The sequence below is a fragment of the Lygodium microphyllum genome, chromosome 6 (genome assembly GCF_053477565.2).
Source record: "Lygodium microphyllum isolate KBCC chromosome 6, Lygodium_microphyllum_v1.1.10, whole genome shotgun sequence".
Classification (NCBI taxonomy): domain Eukaryota; kingdom Viridiplantae; phylum Streptophyta; class Polypodiopsida; order Schizaeales; family Lygodiaceae; genus Lygodium; species Lygodium microphyllum.
The window spans coordinates 137,177,334-137,190,673 of NC_141140.1; the positions used below are offsets into that span (position 1 = coordinate 137,177,334).

The window sequence follows — 13,340 nt, forward strand, 5'->3', positions numbered from 1 at the left end:
CGATAGAAAAAGCTATTAACCCCCAAGTCGTAGTGTGGCAAACACCAACCAACTTGATAGTAGAAAAAGCAACGTTAAGACCCCACTAATGTCCTAGACTAGTAGACACTAACCAGCTTGATAGAATGAGTTGTGTTGACTCCAAATTGAGTCGAGAAAACCGCTCTTAAATTGTTGAGGACAGCAACCCATTAAGGAGGGCTGAGTATAAGGGTGGGCTTTGTAGCTATACCATGGCATTGGAGTCAAAAACACCTATATGGGGAGTAGTAGTCACTCAAGCTTTGCTTGGAATGTGCTTCTACATGTAATTCCCCATACTCAATGGTAAACCCTCACATATGTAGGGTCACAAGGATATAGTCCTAAGATGTTATCTCAACATTATATCTTTCGAATACAAAGGATTCCTCGTTGATATATCTTGTGTGCCTTTCTACTATGCTATTTTGGTTTCTTGTGGGGGGGAGGGGGCTATGGGACTCATGGACATCAAGCTCGTCAATGCCATATCAGCTTGTGGAACATACTTTCAAATATTGCCACAATGAGCTCCTCAAAGTCCAGGTCTACAAATTTTATACAACCAGATTAGCCCAAATACAAAAACATGTAATTATGCAATGAACTATAGAAAAAACTCTAAATATGATGCACACTACACGTGAATGCTTAAGCTTATACAAGAGCGTTGGGACTCTGAAAATGCTTGTACACCACCTCTTTACTAAGCTCCAAATATGATACGTAATATGCATGAACAAGCTTTTGTATCACATTGAAATTTTGAACATTGCTTGTACACAATCTCTTACAAATCAAGCCTTGATTGTTAATATTATTTACCAAATGAGGAATCGATCTACTTTACAATCTAGAAATCAATTCCATGCAACAACTTAAGGGCTCAATTTACATTCTGATGCCTAACTAGTTTGTATCCCATTGTTGAGAACTTTGTGTATAAAAGACCAGCATCAAGCGATACAAGAAGCATATGTTTGAAACGTCTCTAACATGCTTTCCTCTCTATACATTGCTTTTTCTACTGTTCAATGTTAAAGGGAAACCATAAGATATATCCCCCAATAAAATAGAACATACATCTTCCACATCAATCAATCCAGAGTCATGAAATCACTTAAGATCCATCACTTTGTATGGATCTTCTCAAGTTCAGACACGGCCATGTAATTGACCATTGCAAGAAAGGTAACAGGAAATGTGCATTAAGAGTTGAGCACCTCCAGCAACACGAATCAGATGTAGAGCTCGAATGCTGTTTATATGCAGGCTTTTGAGGGGCTCTGTATCTTCAAAAACTCAATGTCAATGAAGGACTTACAAAAGATTGAACCAATTTGGCAATCTCAAATACCCCTTGGCACTGTCACTTGGCACAGCGCTTGCTGCATCTCAATCAAGTATCTTCCTTCGTGGCTGATGGCTCTGTATATCCAATGCTCCTGCAGGCAATAATCATCACAGTTTCAAAAAAACAGCAACCACCATGCCAACCCAACTCTGCTCCCAGATATTCATCAAAAAAGACCTCTACCACTAAAATGCAATGACCTTTATATGCATAACACTACCTTCTAAGAGACTGTCACCAGGAAGGATCTTGTCGATCTTGTCGGCCTTATGAAGCTCTGTTGTTCCTGTTAGTGCAGTCGAAGCTCCCTCCCTTGTTAGTGCTCTGGCTGACATGCATCAGCATCCTTACTAGTACTAATCACCATGTTGAGACTAAGGCATCTAGCCCAAGCTCACTAAATCATTGACACTAGCAGACCTCGAGGTATATTCTGATACAAGCTTTAAAAATGCTGATGTTTTATCCTCTAAAAGGTTCAATGGTGTGTCATACTCCGCTACTTTACCTGCATGAAACAAGCATCACTGAGAAATTGAACCCATCATGTCTGACAAATAATTTCAATAACAAAAAAACGGAAAGCACACATACCATCGCTCAACACCAACACAAAGTCACTGTCAATTACTGTTGGTATTCGATGAGCTACCGTGATGACAGTGCAATTGTTGAGCTCTTCCCGGATTGTGCGCTGAATAAGTCCATCTGTGGCAGTATCCACAGAGGCAGTGGCTTCATCAAGAACAAGAATACGGGCATGCCTCAAAAGGGCTCTACCCAAGCAAACTAGCTGCCTCTGACCCACACTCCAGTTTTCCCCATTCTCACTCACTGCAACATGTATTTGATGTCAACATTACATCACCTGCTTTATATTCAGGATTAACATTAAACAAACCCTCATGATTCTGACAAACCTGCAGTGTCTAGTTTTGACTCCTTTGAACGCACCACATCCCCAAGCTGACACTTATCAAGTGCCTATACATAAAGAAAGTGAAGACTCAATTATTGATCCTCCTCAAAGCATAAGCCTCCATAAACATGTAGCTCTACAGCAAATGATGTTACCTCCCATATCTCAAGATCAGTGTGCTCTTCAAGAGGATCTAGGTTTGCCCGCATGGTACCCTCAAAAAGGGTAGGATCCTGGGGGATGATACCTAATCTGGAGCGTAAATCATGGAGACCTAAAGTTGTTATGTCCAGGCCATCAATTAAAATCTTCCCACTAGCAGGTTCCACAATCCTAAAAAGTGCTTGGATCAATGTTGATTTGCCACTTCCAGTACGACCAACTATGCCAACTTTCTTGCCCCCGGGAATATTGCAACTAATGCCACGTAAAACCAATGGAAGTTGTGAACTATATCGGACCTGAAATATAATGCCAAATACACCATCAGGTATACAATTTTGTCCTTCTCGCTGCTATAATACTGACGCAGCAACAATTCACTAAATTTGCCTTCTCAATACACTCCAAAAATAGATTGATCACCTCAAGCTGCTGAAACTGGACACAGCCGCAATTCGGCCAATCATGTGGAGGCCTAGAATCTGGTATCGTTGCAGGCGCCTCTGCAGGTAGACGTGTGTATTGCTGTATCCTTTCAACAGATATAATCTGGTTCTCCAGTTTACAGAGGCTTAATACCCAACGCGATTGTCTTGCATTTAAGTTTAATCCATAGGTCACAGCCAGACCTGCCATACCTGAAAGCATTTGAAGTTGGAATAGTTACAAGACTTTTACCACCCCCTATAAGACAACCAACAAAGCAAGTGCCGGTATAGACAAAGCATACTATCAGACGAGTAACACAGCAAGCATCAGCATACATCGTACAAGGACTACTGGATATGTACTACATTCCCAGACAAATCATGTAAAAAGCTGAGATTTTGTCACTAAACTCTGTTTTCCTAATCATCAAGAAAAGAAAACAAAATGAAGTTGAGCAGATATTAGATAAATGTGCAACCTAGTATTTATATCATGGTCTTGACAACCTACAACATTCCTCTCTCTCTCTACAGCCTTAAACTATTTCACCCTATCAAGTCTTTAAGGAACACTTACTAGGATCAATACTTCCAGGAGGAAAGCTGACAAGAAAAACCATGGAAAACCCAAACACAATGGTTGACAGTAGCTCCATTCGCAAGCAAAGCCATTCAACAGCTGAAAAGTTGTTGAAGTAAGGGCCTGCATAATTGTCAAAAAGGGTAAAATTGGTTTTCATGAATCGTTTTTGTTGATCAAAGCCTCTGATGGTCAGCGCTCCAGAGATGGATTCTCCAAAATGATGAACAATGGGGGATTTCTGAATCCCTACAAGCCGAGTAAGCTCCCTTGCAGAAGCCATGTAGTATCTCTGCAGAACAGAATCGATTCCAGCATCAGGTTTTACCGTGATTTTGCACAAATCACCCTCTAAAAATTCAAATGGCAAGGCATGATAAGAAAGAAAAGTAGAAGGAAGATGCAACTCTGGCACCATCAGATATGAAAACTACTAATGAAGCCAGGTGTTCTTTACAAGATATATTGGGGGACCGAGATGAAAAATCTAATGATAAGAAACGTAAGCTGTTATCCTGTGTTCAATAATTCATTCATTGTTGTAAATAATGTTGACAGAAAAACTTCACAAGTCATCATTTAACTACCTGCTAGCCTTCATAAGACTTTATGAACGGGCATTGGCATAGATGCTCAAAAAATCCTCTAGCAGTTTTTACATGGTCTAGTAGACATCAAGATGCTAACCTGCAACCATAAGCATGCTGCTGCAACTGGCAAGAACAGTAATAAGACCTGCCATGTTACTTGACACATGACTGCAATGATGCCTAGAAGTTGTATTGTTGTTGAGGCAAAGCTTGCAAGCCTAAATGGAATATCTAAATCAACCACACTCTGATCTGATGAGACCTGCAGTATATTGCCATCAAATAATACACACTTTCAGCCTCCACAGTCTCAAGTTCATCTATCAATATATATCCAGATCTAGATTTGCATACTCTGCTTGGTAGATTGATTAGGCTTGATGGAAAAAGAAACTGATTTACTTACACGATTCAATATTCGTCCAGTTGGCGTGGAATCAAAAAATGCCATTGGTGCGCGAAAGATAGCATCTAACATATTCAGAAACAATTTTTGGGCTGCTTTAATCCCAAAGATAGAAACAAATAGAGCACGCAAAAATACACACAATGCACTTCCAACAGCCAAGACCATATACACTAAAATCAACTCCGCATCATCTCTCCTTGACTGATGCCCATCAGCTGGAGGGCTTGCCCAAGCCATCCACCAATTACTACTAATCTGTAGCAGTTGAAATGCTGCCTGTGCTAGTATTATTAGAGGAATCAGCCACCCCCTGTAAGCTGCTGTCATGTAAGACCAATAGACATGCCAGCTTACTGAGCCCTTCTCTCTTTCTTCCTCCTGTACAAGTTGTTTCTTTCGCAAACGTTTTTTCATATCTTTTTTCTTCTTCTTCACTTCCACAAGTTGAGCATCAGAGGACTGCTTATCTCCCTTGAACATCGGTAGCTTTTCGATCTCACAATTTTTGGAGGATTCCTCTTCTGCATTACCAACAGAAGTATGCTTCTCTGGCTCTTCAACTTCATCTATGGTATATTCGGCCACATCCATTGATTCAATAGCTTCATTATGTGCAGAAACAAGTGTACTGAAATCTGTCCCTGCTTGCAATAGTTCCTCATATCTCCCTGCCTGGATTATGCACCCCTCTCGAAGAACCTTCAGAATCAATCAAAGCATGTGTTATCTCTCAAACCATGCATTTATTCACACAGCCATTGAATACGTGCAAAAATTAAATATAACAAAAAAAGAAGTGTGTTTAATAAAAAAGTTCAGGGCCTAAAAGGAATTGTTGTACTATCAATAAGCTTAATGAGCTCTCCACCTTGAACGACTATACAGCAGAGGCCTTCAGGATTTCTTGAGATTCTTAAAAGTACACATAACCATTAAATAAATAAAGAGCCCTTCTCAAAATACCCTCATTGTCAAACATGGGTCTGCACATGCTTGCACCCTACATAACTCACCGAGGGAAGGGACACCTATACCAGCTACTAGCCCAACAAGGATACTACTCAGGCTCAGAACCACTGTTTTGTCTGCATCAACCCAAGCATATAAACAGAATTCAAAGAATATAAGAACAGTAACTGCAAAGGCTTTACTTAGTTCGAAGAAGTATGGGCCTTCATTTTTTATTCCATTTTCTATTCATATCTAGTCAAGTACTAGGTACGCTAGGTGTGGAAAAAATGAGTAAGAGAAATGACTACGCGCATAAATCAAAAAGAACAAAAAGTTGGGGCAAACAGTCAATAATAGGGCAAATCGTCATAGTTTGGGCAAATTAAATCAAAAAACAAACATCAATTGTCAAAAATTTGAAAGAAAGTGCCAACTACAGCAAAGGTTGCCACTCTAAGTACATTAGGGCTGGGTTTGCACTAAGGTGGCAGAAGTTTCAGCAATCTAGAGGGGATCTACCATGGGTGTTCCCACTAGTAAGCAAAAGTTCAAGGAAATACATTTTGTATTCTTTATAAGCAACCCAACAAAAAAGTTTGTGCAGATTTTTGTCGAATCAAATTTCGCCACCTGTAAAATAGAGGATCTCCCACTAGTTAATTTTTTCGTCCATGCATGTGGACCGTCTGCATCAGTTTCTCTTAATATCTCTTGTTTGCATTCTTGAAAGATTGGCACAGTTGCTAGGCTCTTATTGAGAGACTTAGAAGGTAGATACCTGTGGGAATGAGGAGTACCCTTCCAAGCTTGGTGCCTTGTTTCTATGTCTCTTGTCTACATCGTGCCCTTTCAAATCAGTCAGTGTTATTCATTGAGGGTGATTCTATATGTCATGCAATCCGACCTGGCTACTAAAAGATTCTTGATAAGTCGAAGCATTATTATCATACAACAAGTATTTTGCCTATAATGGAGATTATCATCTACTTCTCAAAAGTATGCACCTTTTGAAACCAACCTTCAAAAATAACCTAAAGGATAGTAAATATAAACTAACTTGCACAAGTGAAATAAATCAACAAAGAAACAAAAGACTCGTGAAACAGGAGACCTAGAATGCTCTTGCACGATAGGTCCCAAAGGTTGGCACACCTTACAATATTTCTTTATCAATATTCAAAGCTTGCACAAATCACAAGTTACCTGCTGTCACAAAGTAACAGTCTCTCTCTTAATGCCAACAATTCACATATGCCTTGCTCTTGAATCGAACCAAACTTGCCCTTAGTAGGGTGTCCATCTTGACCAAATGCACAACAAATCTATCCATTCACACTATAAACATTTAATGCATACAAATACATGCTGCCTCAATCCAATTGACCTGCATAAGTGACATTGAAGGTGGAAACTTGGTTGCAAAGTATTGTGCACCGCAAACAATGTATAATACACGCAAATTTGACTTCCAAACTGATCTTATCTGCTCTATGAAGCCTAATGTCCATTCATGCATCAATCCCAATGCTTTGCCCTAACCTTTGTGCATCCAAATCACTATCAGACCAAGTAAAAATTCAGACCTGCACTTCAAACCTACGCTGCTGCAACAACAAACTAGCATATAATTCATGTCCAAAACTGGAGGGCAACTGCTAAGATCCATGCTACATGCATTCCACTAGGTCCTGCTTTGATTTTCCTAATTTTCTCATGCATTTCCCATGACAAAAGAGCTAAAATCTCTCACTTTTATATGCCTCAAGCTACATTTCAACCATTTCTTGCAACACAACTGATCTACAAGTATACAATGATCTTGTCACCTTCAACGTTGGTCTCCAACAAGTGTTTGCAAATGCACATGAACACTTCCCCATTAAGTTTCAACTCTAAATGATGGGACTATCATTTGGTCAAAACATGTGAGACAAGCGTTAGGCACATTATGTAACAATGTTGGGGTCGAAGGAGAGAGTAGTTTAGTGTGGCACTGGAGGATTAGGTACACATGCCAAACACAAAAAATCTAGCCAGACATACAAGTGCAAGACAACACAGGAAAAAAAACACAGAAGATGGCAAGGTAAATAAGAGTGTCTCATCAGCACCAGAATCTGACAGAACAAACCCTCATGGAAAAGATCACACCGTATGCCTTCGCCATGCCCCTACCTGGAGACATAAGTGGAGACAAATGACACACATGCACATGCACAGAGGAAGAGTTTGCACACCTCAACATGCAGGCATGCACAGACACATAGCTCTCCAGTGCGCGCACACACACACAGACTCACCAATATGAGATCCACTGCCGGTAGAAATTCTACTTGATGCGTGACAAGAATAACAGTCTTTTCTGCTAATGCTCCAAGAATGCACTCCTGCCAATGCAGGAATGGTGTCATTACAAAGCCATAGATAAAAAGTTAATATGGTAATCAGAATCTTTTTAACAAAAGAACTGGGACCTTGAAGAGTTCACTTCCAGTGTGTGCATCTACAGCACTAAATGGATCATCAAGCAGATAAATATCGGCATCTTTGTAAAGAGCCCGAGCAAGTTGAACCCTCTGTTTCTGCCCACCACTTAAGTTGATGCCCCTCTCTCCAATAACCGTCTGATCCCCATGGGGCAAGAGAGTCAAGTCCTTCTTTAAGGCACATGCCTGCAGCACACTTTTGTACTTGTATTTATCCATTGGACTCCCAAACAGAATGTTTTCTTCTATAGTACCCGTTGCAATCCACGCTGACTGTGAGACATATGCAGTTTGCCCACTTAACTTTACCTGCCAAACAAATCCTAATCAGCTTATTCACCAAAAGCAAACCGTTCCATGAGATGTTGCGGTTTATCAAAACTAAGCAACCTTCTAAAACAACTGCCCTTCCAAACTTTTTTGAGAAACCCAAGAAAAGGAATTGCAAAAGCCTGCATAGAGCAAGAAGAGGTAAATGGAACAAGCTGATGGGGACCTAAAAGTGCAGAATAAACCACAGTTAATCGAGGAGAACAGGCGTAACTCACAAAACGTTCCCTCTGTATTACTGCTGGATTTAGGACCCTGTTGATCAAACCACTGCCAAGAGTTCTAGAATCTTACTTTGCCAGCAAGCTTCGGAATTTCACCAAGTATGCATGAAAGGAGACTTGTCTTCCCAGACCCAACCTTGCCACATATTGCCACATGCATTCCCTTGGGAATTTTCATATTGATTCCAGAGAGAGTAGGCATTTCAGAAGATGTATCCCAGCTAAAAACACCATCTTTGATTTCTACTGCCATGCTTGACTCCTTATCAACTTTTACAACTGCATCCTTTTGCAGCTCCTCCTCATCAAGAAAGCTGGCAATCCGATCAAGAGAGACTTTTGTTTGAGCAATCATTGCCACAAGGTCAGGAAAGTTTCGTAGTGGCTCTTGAAGAATGCGAAAAGTAGCCAGAGCTGAAAGGACCCGTCCTGCGGTCAGTGGGATATTCAGGACAATACAAGTGCCAAAAGTAACCACTGACACAAAGATTGGAGCTCCCCAGAATATAAAGGTCACTGCTGCCTGTGCAAACAGGGCTTTCCGTAGCCAATGATATTCCTCATTTCTCAGACTTTCCACCTTACTGCGGTATCTTTCCTCCCAAGCTTGAAGTTTCAATATTCTCATACTCCTCAAACACTCAGATGTGGCACGCATTCGCTCATCTTTTGCTGTCATCAAGTGGTCCTGATACTTCTCTTGCAGTCGAGCCAAAGGAGTGTTAGCAACTATAGAAATGACTGTTGCTGTCAGTGTTGCTACAGATGCTATACCAACACTTCTATACAAGATGCCGAGTGCCAACACAATTTGCAAGGGTAGAACCCAGATGTCATGCAAATACCAGGAGAAGTCCCCAATTCTTTGCACATCTACTGCCATGTAATTGATTATCTCCCCACCACTGTGGCTTTGCCGTGATAGGCTTGACAAGCGTAGTCCTTTCCGGTACACAAAAGCTGTCAGAGCAGCACGGACATGCATTCCTAGCAAATCAATGCCCATGTACCATTGCCTCTGTGTCAAACTCTCTGTAAATTTTGCACCTAGAAAGAATAATGCTAGCACATAACCCTCATTCCTGAATCGTCTTCTGCCACTGAGATACTCCACAAAGTCCTTTACCAAAAAGGGACCCACATATGTTGTGCAGGTGTTTACAGCTGCAAAGATGGCACTCCATCCTGCCTCCCTCCAGAAAGAGTGTAGAATAGCTTTCGTCAAAGCGGGTGCCTCCGAGGGATTGTTCAGCTTGATTTGCTTCAACTTTGCTTTCAGTTGTAAGTATGATGTTTCGACCCGATCCCGAACAGCAAGGAGGGGAATATCTTTAAGCTCCAATACTTTGCTGGAGCCAACAAAAAGTAAGGGGTCTAACCAGGACAAAGTTAAGACACTCAGTAAACCTGCATTACTATAAGGCGTGATGTCATTGCAAGTTTCTTCTGAAAAATCAGGTAGAAGTGGCTCATGAAGATCAGACTTAATAGGATGTATTCCGGTGTTCCCTAACACTGCTGCTACAAACAGAAAGGCAGCTGCTGGAGATGCTGCTAAGCTCAGCCAAAGATTTACAGATGCAAATTTCTCCGAACCTCCAGATAAAATTCGAACATCAAAAAAAGAAGAATAAACAAGTAACATAAAAGAGACAATCCACCAAGTTCTCAGAATACAGGGAAAAAATACCCTTCCTTTTCTTTTTAGCTCACGTGTGGCCATTGTCATTACAACCCATCCCACTGCCTGCACAAAGGTAGCAGCAATGGCATGGAAAGGCAAGGAAGGAGCCTCTGTTTGAATGCTCCAGTAGATTGTCCATAGTAACATGAGAATGCTGGATATCAACTGAAACAAGCAACAACAAAATGTGGCTTTATAGAACAGAGACGATTGGTACTTGACCGAAGTCTCTCCATCCAAAACCCCTTTTGTCCCTGGGAGTGTATACTTCCTTCCTCTGACAGACACAGATTGCCGGCTACACCACAAAGCATACGCCAGCATCAACATCACGTGAGGAATGATGATGACAACATCTTCTATAAGATAGGAGCTGCCAAATGCCTGGACGTTCAACCAGAAACCTTCCCAATTGGACCCAACATGGCTTCCGTTTGTTGAAGGTGAAACAGAATAGTCGGCTATCCAGGGGGGCAGCACGCCTGCGGGAACAACATTACCACCATTAGATTGACAACAACCACAGCATGTACAGGAAAAATTAGCAGTATTTCAATTCTCTTGAGAACTCAATGTACATTCAGACAAGTGATGCGTGATCTTTGACTTCATGAGCAGTCTATTACAAATTCAAAGAAATCAACTCATATCTGATAAGTAAAATGATATTGGCTTCTTTTCTTCTTCTTCCCCTTTTGTTAAAAAAAATTAAACACTACTGCCGGAACAATCATCAAGTTACGCAATTATATATGTACATCAAAGTATATGATTCCGGACCGTTTAAATGGGTATTAGCTTAAACCCTCCCAATCTCATGGCTGAAAACCCGACAGAATGACTAAAAGCACAAATGGAACTTTGGCTGGATGCAAGCCAAGAAGCAAAGATCAAGTATGCAAAAAAAGCTCAACAAATGCATGACTCGAAACACAAATAGAATTTTGGGTGGATGCAAGCAGAGAAGCAAGGATCAAGCATACAAAAAATGCTTGACGAATGCGAAAACAGTGTATACCTTCTTGAAGGATTGGCCAAGTATGTTTTAGAAAATGCTTAAACAAGCACAACACAGGGTCTTACCTTCTTCGAGGATTGAATTAAGGCCAAGTGTGCAAAATAACGCTTAAGAAATGCACAGCAATCTATACCTTCTTCAAGGATTAGGTGAGATCGAGTATGCCATAAAAATGCTTAGCAAATTCCTCCATTCTTCAAGGATTAGGTGAGACCGAGTATGCAAAAATGTTTAACAAATTCACAATGATATATACCTTGTTCAAGGATTAGGCTCATGGGTGCAGAAGCAATGGCTTCTTGGGTGGAAGAGCAAGAACATGAAAGGCCGGGAAAGAGAAGTGGCGATCGAACGGGTGGGGGAGGAGGAAGCTCTTCCGGCAAGAAACTCACGATAAGGCACCAACCCACATAACAATAGGCAAAAATTAGCTGCAGAGGCGTGCCTCGAGGGACTGCTCTGTATGCCCTTTGCAGGAATACCCACCACCAGGACAGCAGCTTTGTTGAGAGAGAGAGAGAGAGAGAGAGCGCGAAGTGAACGAAAAAGAGATGATCGGTCGAAAGGCTGATGGAACGCACAAACACCAACCTATTATTTACTATTTCTCAAATTATTTTATCAATACATTTTGCATTTTTCATCGTTTTTAATTCAGAAATTGGGGTTGATCACTGACGAAAGCGCAAACGCCCAAAATATTTACGACAAAAGAACAAAAAAGATGATGCTTTGCCATCCATCCATCCATCGGGAACTGTGCAATTCACAGCTGCATCTTTGCAAACTATTATCAATATTATTAGTCTTTTTGCTGTTTGTCTTTTTATTTTAAGTCAATTTGATTTTGTTAATTTATTTATTTGAGTACTCATTTGAAATAAAATTGGTTTTTTCAAATTGAGGTCCACATTTTCAATTTTCGAAAATTTTGTTATCTTGAATTCCACATTTTTCAATTTTCGGCGAGTTTGTTATTTGCAAAATTCCACATTTTTCAATTTTCGGCGAATTTGTTATTTGAAATTCCACGTCTTCGATTTTCAACGAATTTATTTCCTACATTACGTATCCAAATATTCTTTAATTCCAGACTTTCAGTTTTCAATGAATTCATTTTTCGCTTATTTTCATTTATTTAAATATTCACATGAAGAATATTCCTATTTCAAGTTGCACGTTTTAAAATTTCCAAGTAAATCTTATTGTCTTTAGTTAATTTATTTGATTGAAATATTCGATCTCAATTAATCATTTTTAAAATATAGAAAACTGGAGGGTTGTAAGAACCGACATGCGAGGGAAAAAGAATAGAAAGTGTTTCCTAATCCAATGTGGATTTACACGACAATTGGCAGGGTTTTCTTTTTTAGATTATCGGTTTATCACCATTGGCATGAATATTTTATATTTTATTAATACGTAGACCTCTTTAATTTCAAAAGTGAGTGGAGGCGGTGGTGGCTAACATGGGCCCCACTCAGGTCTTAATGCCACGTAATCTGATGCTGACCCTCTTTGGCCACGTATCCACTCAAAATGTACACGTCCTTCCAAAGACGTGTTTTCACCCCCAAATTCTCTCCTTCCCAATGCACCCCCCCCCCCCCCCCCAAAGTTTTGTTAAGAGCCATGCCACACTGAGATTGCACCTAGGGTAAAGGGGCCAGTCGGAGAACAACCGCCAATAACGTGCCCGGGGCCTATAACGAAACACTCTGCACCAACCAATGATACAAAAACATGTGAGGGGCAACTGGTCTACACCACCATGGCCCAGTCCCTTTACTTCAATATAAAGTGCTTAAATTTTTTCGCGAGAACTCGTATTTGATGCACTGCACAGCATGATTCAACATCACGAGAGCTTGATATTGGTTTGCTACTTCCCCTTCATCACACAATCACTTCCGAAGCAACAGGGCTACGAATTTTTCATTGTAAAGAGAGCTCGTTGTGCATCAAGTTAGATGTTCCACGACTAGCCCCTTTACCCCAGGCATGGTCGACATAGTTCAAATTGTGCATTCAAGGCAACAATACTTCAACTCCAACTTACATTTGCTTCAGCAACTAGTGCTGAAAAAGAGTCACTCTAAGCTTGCTTGTCAAAAACACACACACAGAGAGAGAGAGAGAGAGAGAGAGAGAGAGAGAGAGAGAGGGAGAGACAGAGACAAGCTA

At 40.7% G+C, this 13,340-nt stretch overlaps 1 protein-coding gene across 1 annotated transcript; it reads right to left on the reverse strand.

The window, feature by feature from the left end:
* Positions 1 to 983: 983 nt before the first annotated feature.
* Positions 984 to 11,704, reverse strand: ABCC5 (multidrug resistance-associated protein 5). The gene is made up of 13 exons (XM_087680164.1): positions 11,413 to 11,704; positions 8,525 to 10,620; positions 7,889 to 8,209; positions 7,715 to 7,801; positions 4,461 to 5,162; positions 4,152 to 4,316; positions 3,462 to 3,756; positions 2,880 to 3,094; positions 2,450 to 2,755; positions 2,296 to 2,359; positions 1,970 to 2,209; positions 1,596 to 1,883; positions 984 to 1,466 (listed from the first exon to the last, which is right to left on the reverse strand). The coding sequence occupies exons 1-12, from the start codon at positions 11,432 to 11,434 to the stop codon at positions 1,759 to 1,761; spliced, it is 4,638 nt and encodes a 1,545-aa protein (XP_087536290.1). The 5' UTR covers positions 11,435 to 11,704; the 3' UTR covers positions 984 to 1,466; positions 1,596 to 1,758.
* Positions 11,705 to 13,340: the final 1,636 nt, after the last annotated feature.

Coding starts and splice junctions, on each gene's coding strand:
- ABCC5 (XM_087680164.1), bottom strand. CDS start 11,434: ATGAGCCTAATCCTTGAACAAG. Junction 5,163..7,714: donor CGGCAGTGGATCTCATATTG/GTGAGTCTGTGT, acceptor TTGATTCTGAAG/GTTCTTCGAGAGGGGTGCAT. Junction 2,756..2,879: donor TCCAGTTTCAGCAGCTTGAG/GTGATCAATCTA, acceptor ATTATATTTCAG/GTCCGATATAGTTCACAACT.